At 46.4% G+C, this 6,368-nt stretch overlaps 1 protein-coding gene across 1 annotated transcript; it reads right to left on the reverse strand.

The window, feature by feature from the left end:
* Nucleotides 1–3,435: 3,435 nt before the first annotated feature.
* On the reverse strand, nucleotides 3,436–6,066 carry LOC144706016 (endoglucanase 12-like). Its single transcript, XM_078578894.1, has 4 exons — nucleotides 5,730–6,066; nucleotides 5,355–5,662; nucleotides 4,104–4,701; nucleotides 3,436–4,030 (listed from the first exon to the last, which is right to left on the reverse strand). Exons 1-4 carry the CDS (start codon nucleotides 6,064–6,066, stop codon nucleotides 3,474–3,476), a joined length of 1,800 nt encoding a protein of 599 aa, XP_078435020.1. The 3' UTR covers nucleotides 3,436–3,473.
* Between the last annotated feature and the right edge of the window lie 302 nt (nucleotides 6,067–6,368).

Below are 6,368 nucleotides of genomic sequence, written 5' to 3' on the forward strand. Positions count from 1 at the left end.
TTATTGTAATGATAATGTCTTTTTTTATCTCATTTGATCTAGTCTCACCGAGTCAATTATTTTAAAAATAATGAACACTTACTCTATGTAGATTAGACCCTGTACTCATCACCATAGTCAAGCGTAAAAATTTGATTGAGTTCAAATTTTATATTTCTTGATTTATGAATCGTGTGCTAAAATGATCACACGATTTTTTCCCATCAGGACACGTTTTACAAGTGAGCTGTACGACAAAAATGAGGGGGAGGATATTTAGATCAAATCAACGACTAGGACTTGTCCAACTTTAGGGCTTGATATCTAATGATCCATAAGGCCAATCAACCTGAAATTTTAAGGCCAGGTTTTCTTTCTCTCCTTTCTCCATTCAAGTGGTTGGATGTATAAGATGAGCCTAAATCTTTGTCAGAAAATTTTTGAACTCTCTTCCTACATTGGTAGGTTCATTGAAAGAGAGTGAGGTTTTGAATATTCATCAATTGTTCTTTCATGTTTTGATTTCTTGGAAAAGGTCAGCAGAGAAGAGGAGAGACTTGCCTACATTAGAAAATTGTCATGGTCATAGTGGAAAATAAGGGCGAACGGGATGTTCTCTTGTCTTATTCTGATTCATCTCCATAACATGTATTAGGTTAGACCCACATCACTCTTTCATATCATTCTCTTTTATCATCATCACTACTGACATTGTCATCGTGTACATCTCAGATCATCATCTCATGACCTTTAAATCTTACTCCTTGATTTCGTGATACATTCATCCTTATTCACTTCTTGTTCCCACTATCACCTCTTCTCTTTCTAGTTCAACTTACTTCCCCATTCTCCATCAGTCTGTTCACATCCTCCTATTCATTGCTCTAGTAAATATCTTATATTCTTATTAAATGGTTATTAGCACCTTCCCACATTAAGGTTTTCCCCATTTCACTAAATCCCTATTTTTTTGTTTCATATGGAGACGACCCATACTCATCACTAGCTAATTTATTTCTGTAAGTATCTATTTTCTATAAGTTATTGGTTAAACTCAAAATAAGAAATGATGTAACCCTAATTATTGAATTTATCAGTACAAATCCTGCTGTACCAGGGGCGGTGCCAAGTTTTGGAGAAAGTTTTACTCCACATCGCACAAAATTGCACTATCTCGATTAACTCAGAGAAAGAGAGATGTGATTGTAAGTGTGAGAGAGAGAAGACCAAGTGAGATAGGGAGAGAGACTTTTGAGGGAGATAAAGAGAGGAAGCGGATCAAGTGAGATAGAGAGAATGAAAGGAACTAGAGAGGTAGTGATAGAGATAGAGAGAGAAGCAAAATAGAGAGTGTGTTGAGAAATAATCTTGTCCCTTTAATGATTAAAGTGGAAATTAAGTTTTTGAAAAGTCAAGGACAAGAGATGCAACTATTCCAGTAATTTCAAAAGCTTTGTATTCCATATATTTAGGATTTGTTTGAAAGTTTCTTTGTAAAGTTGCATTGAAAAGGTATACATATGCACTATAAATGTGCATGTAATGTGCTTGTTGAATAGATGTGATGTTCTTGAATCTCCCTTAATATCTTGTCTCTCTTGTTCCCTGGGTGAAAAACAAGGAGAGAGCCTTGTTTGCTCCAACAGAGTGAGGGAGAGAAGGGTTACCGAGATAGATAGATAGATAGGGAGAGAATAGAGAGCACGATAGAGAAAGAAGAGTGACGAGATAGAGAGATAGGGAGAGAACAGAGAGAAAGATATGGAGAGAGGAGTGACGAGATAGAGAGACAGGGAGAGAATAGCGAGTAAGAGAGAGAGAGGAGTGACGAGATAGAGAGATAGGGAGAGAATAGAGAGAGATAGAGAGAGAGGAGTGACGAGATAGAGAGATAGGGAGAGAAGAGAGACAGAGTGGAGCGAGCAAGATAGAGAGAGAGACGGAAGAGATAGAGATAGGGAGAAAAGAGAGAGCAAGGTTGAGACAAAGAGAGTGAGAGAAGCGAGTGAGATCGAGGGAGAGACGGAAGAGATAGAGATAGGGAGAAAAGAGAGAGCAAGGTTGAGACAAAGAGAGTGAGAGAAGCGAGTGAGATCGAGGGAGAGGAGCAAGCGAGATAGAGAGATACGGAATCAAAGATGATAGAGAGAGAGAGAGAGAGGAGCCAGATAGAGAGAGAGAGAGGAGCGAGTAAGGTTGAGGGAGAGGGAGAGAAGATTGAACTATATAGAGGGAGAGGAGCAAGCGAGATAGAGAGGGAGAGGAGCAAGCGAGATAGAGAGGGAGAGGAGCAAGATAGAAAGAGAGGAAGAGAGAGAGATAGAGATAAGTGAGAGAGAGAGAAGAGGTAACATGAGAGAGTGAGAGAGAGACACAGACATCAAGAGAGAGAGTGAGAGAGAGACACAGACATCAAGAGAGAGAGTGAGAGAGAGACACAGACATCAAGAGAGAGAGCAACAGAGAAACTTGAGAGGGAGAGCAATTTTTGTTCTTTACTTATTTTTTAGGAAATTCGGACACAATCGCACATTCAAGAGAGAGATTGACAGAGAGACTTTTGTTCTTTATTTATTTTTTAAGAAATTCGGACACAACCGCACATTCTCATCGCATAGGCTTCTATGCGGTGCAGTTTCTGTGGGGTGCAATGTGGAGTACAAAGGTTGAACCGCACCACACACTCTTCTAAATTTGACTGGATCCTATGATTTGCACATCTTTACCCTTACTCTATACTTCTATTTGAGTGATTGAGTGTAACGTGAAATTAATTTGTTTCCGTAGTTTCGATTGATATTATCGTAAATATCATTGTCTAAGCCAGAATAAGCACGCCTAAAAACACCCTAAACTTCGACTTTTCAGCTGGCGCAATGCCTGGTAGACAAGACAAATTTTATTTCAATTTTTTTAGAATTGGGAATTCCCCCTAATCGCATTTTATCTTTTTCTGCGAACCTTAAAAGTGCAGACTGCAGAGTTAACGTTTGAAGGGAAAAAGAGAAGGCTGATTTCTATCCTTCTATTCCCTTAAATTTTTCGCTGCGTATTTTTTAAATTTTGGACTCTTTTTAGTAACTTTTTGCACCTCTTTATTCGTCCACTAATTTATCAAATTTGTTTGTCTATGAAAGCATCATGTCTAGTTACTTTGGGAAAAATCGGTATCGTCACGCAAACAATGAAAACGATAATCATGAGAATTTGATGTGAGAGAGAGATGTTAAAGCTGATAAAGACGTTACTAACTCCAGTTCACATCGGTTGACTGCTCCAAGAGAAATCAATCGAACAGTTCAGATAGAGTTTTCTCCACAACAGTCGGCTACTTCACGATAAGTATCTCACTCTGTAAAATGAGGTTAAGGGGAAATGACATATTGCGCTGCTTCGGCTTCTTCTTTCTCTTCCCATACCGTCTAGTCCTTCGTCTCCTATTCCCTCCAATACACTGGTGATTTTATCGCGAGAGAACGAGAGACATAGAGATTTTATGGCTTCAATGGCGGATGGGGAGGTGGGCTCGCCGGGAAGAAAATGGTGCTCATGTCAACGGGGGAACCAACGGTGGCGGTGAGCGAGACCAGAGCCGCGACGAGCCCCGCGTTTCCTGCCATGGCCGGTTCCGTGTAGGAGTGGTTGGCCCTCAAGTCATTGTAGTCGTCGAATCTGTCAGGCCCACCGACCATGGCCCCGGCGATGACGTTGGGGTCTGGCGTGCTAGCATGGAACCACTTGTAGCCACCGGTGCAGCCGTAGTCCTGTGCCGTGGTCGGAATCGACGCGCCGCGGTGATGCACTTGGCGCGGGTAGTTGGGACCGTAGCCGACCACGTAGCTCATGTTACGGGGGTTTTTCCCCAAAACGTAGTCTACTTGCGCGGCGGCGAAGCTGCGAAGGGTAGCGGTGGTGTAGTAGTCTGGCCCGCAGTAGAACCACGGCGTTGGGAGCGAGTCCAGATAGTCCGCGTAGAGGGAGGCCAAGAAGGCAGCGTTCACAACGTACTGCAAGTTCTGCGGCCGCCCGTGGTTGAGCTGGATCATCCCGCCTACCGAAGGAAGAATCCCGAATCAAGCCCATTATCCACTACTTAAAAGAATTTCTTGGTTTTTCTTGCCTACCCGGGGTGAAGTTGAAGACTTTGGACTGAGGGAAGTAGGAGCAGAGGTTGAAGTTATTGGCGTCGTGATAGCTGCGGAGCGAATCCTCACAGGGGTAACCCGGGTCGACGAAGATCCTGAGCCTGGTGAGAAGTAGGTCTGCACCGGGGAGCTTGTTGTCCCAGCTGAACACGCCGAGGTCGGGAATGGAGATAAAGGCGTCGGCGTTCTTCGGGATGCCGGGGTTGGTGGCCAAGGAGAGGTAGCTGGCGTCGCCGGAGGCATAGAACATCCACGTGCCCGCCCATATGTACTCGTCGTAGTAACCTGTCGAGTTGTAGAACATGGCGATCTCCGGGTGGGCCGCAGAGTAGCGGTGCCGCTTCCTGTTGCTCCTGGCAAACCTAAACAGCGCCGCCCCCGCCTTGATCAGCCTGGTTGAATAGGCGGCGTCATCCCGGAACACGATCGACGCGGCCGCCAAGGCCGCGGCCATCTCGCCGGCCAGGTCCGGGCCAGACGTGGTCTGCAGCACGGGCCGCTCGTAGTCCATGTCCTCCGGCCGCATCCAGCAGAAGTGATCGTCCGGGGTCGTCGACGCGTTCTTCGCTATGCCCACCTACGCCAATCGTTCACCTCCCTAAGACAGAAAAAAACATAGAGAAAGAGAGAGAGAGAGAGAGAGAGAGAGAGAGAGAGACACAGAGAGAGAGAGAGACAGAGAGAGAGAGAGAGAGAGACAGAGACAGAGAGAGAGAGACAGAGAGAGAGAGAGAGAGACAGAGAGAGAGAGACACACAGAGAGAGAGAGAGAGAGAGAGAGAGAGAGAGAGAGAGAGAGAGAGAGATACACACACACAGAGAGAGAGAGAGGGAGATACATAGAGAGAGAGAGAGAGAGACACACACAGAGAGAGAGAGAGAGATAGAAACACACACAGAGAGAGAGAGAGAGAGAGACACAGAGAGAGAGAGAGAGAGACACAGAGAGAGAGAGATACAGAGAGAGAGAGAGAGAGACACAGAGAGAGAGACACAGAGAGAGAGAGAGAGACAGAGAGAGAGAGAGAGAGAGAGAGACAGAGAGAGAGAGAGAGAGAGACAGAGAGAGAGAGAGAGAGAGAGAGAGAGAGAGAGAGAGAGAGAGAGAGAGAGAGAGAGAGAGAGAGAGAGAGAGAGAGAGAGAGAGAGAGAGAGAGACACAGAGAGAGAGACACAGAGAGAGAGAGAGAGACACAGAGAGAGAGAGAGAGAATGGCCAGAGATAGGTACCTGGCTGTAGATCTTGTCGATGTTAGTGGCGGAGGAGTTGAAGGTCAGGAGAAGGTAGTCGGTTCCCCACTTGATGAGATCCCGGACATGGTCGTACTCGCCGAGATTCTTAAACTTCTGGCTGTACTCGATGGCGGACCAGCTGAGCAGGGTCATGGAGAAGGCCATCGGGAAGTGGAACTTGATGTTATCGCCGGCGTCGTAGTACCCGCCGACGAGCCCTCCCTCCACGTCCGTCAACGTAGACCCATCTTTCAGCCCCGAGTTTCCCCGCCATGACACCTTGTGATTCTTCGGCAGCCTCCCAGCTGGGAAGAAACAAGGCTGAATAACAAGAAGAAGAAGAGGAAAAGGAAGAGGAAGAGACTGACTTACACTTCTGCGCGTCGAAGAAGAGGAGGGCCTTGTGCAGAGCGACAGCGTACCGGTCGGGGGGGGGCACGTAGGGCTTCCCCTTGGGGATTACCTTGACGATGATGATGACCAGGGAGATTACGAAGAAGGCGATGACAACTATACATAAGGCCAATCGGGCGGCTTTCTGCTTGCAGACGACGCAGCCGAGGTCAACGTACTTCTCCTTCTTCTGCGGCCTCAGCACCCAGCTCTGCTGCATCTCGTTCAGCTCAAGCTGCTTACCCGGCGCCGCTTGGACCTTGCCATCCTCCGGCGCGATATCGAACGAACCACCCCATGGATTCCTTGTTTGCATTCTTGCTTCCCCATAGCACCCAAAGCGTCTCCCTATTTCTACTCTTCCGCTTCAGAAAGATGGATGAGGGACGGTTTTCGGTTGCCATGGGTTCCCAGTGTGCAGTCTGTGGGCGTGTGGAAGCTCCCGCAGTGTATAGGATTACATGACACTGCCTGAGAGCCCCCAGAAAGAGAGCTCCATTCCTGAAGGCCCGAACCATAGAATCAAGCGCGCAGGCTGGTTTTAAGACGTAGATAAACAGGTACTTTATCATAATTGATGACATCATTGATGTCATTATCTTAAACAAGTTGAGGCTT

Source organism: Wolffia australiana, chromosome 7 (assembly GCF_029677425.1).
Source record: "Wolffia australiana isolate 7733 chromosome 7, ASM2967742v1".
In the NCBI taxonomy this organism is placed as follows: domain Eukaryota; kingdom Viridiplantae; phylum Streptophyta; class Magnoliopsida; order Alismatales; family Araceae; genus Wolffia; species Wolffia australiana.

Excerpts from the sequence above, each read along its gene's own strand:
- LOC144706016 (XM_078578894.1), bottom strand. The coding sequence starts at position 6,066 with ATGCAAACAAGGAATCCATGGGGTGGTTCGTTCGATATCGCGCCGGAG. Across the intron at positions 4,702-5,354 it reads TCGACAAGATCTACAGCCAG|GTGGGCATAGCGAAGAACGC; the intron begins GTACCTATCTCT and ends CGATTGGCGTAG. Across the intron at positions 4,031-4,103 it reads AGTCTTCAACTTCACCCCGG|GCGGGATGATCCAGCTCAAC; the intron begins GTAGGCAAGAAA and ends TTCCTTCGGTAG.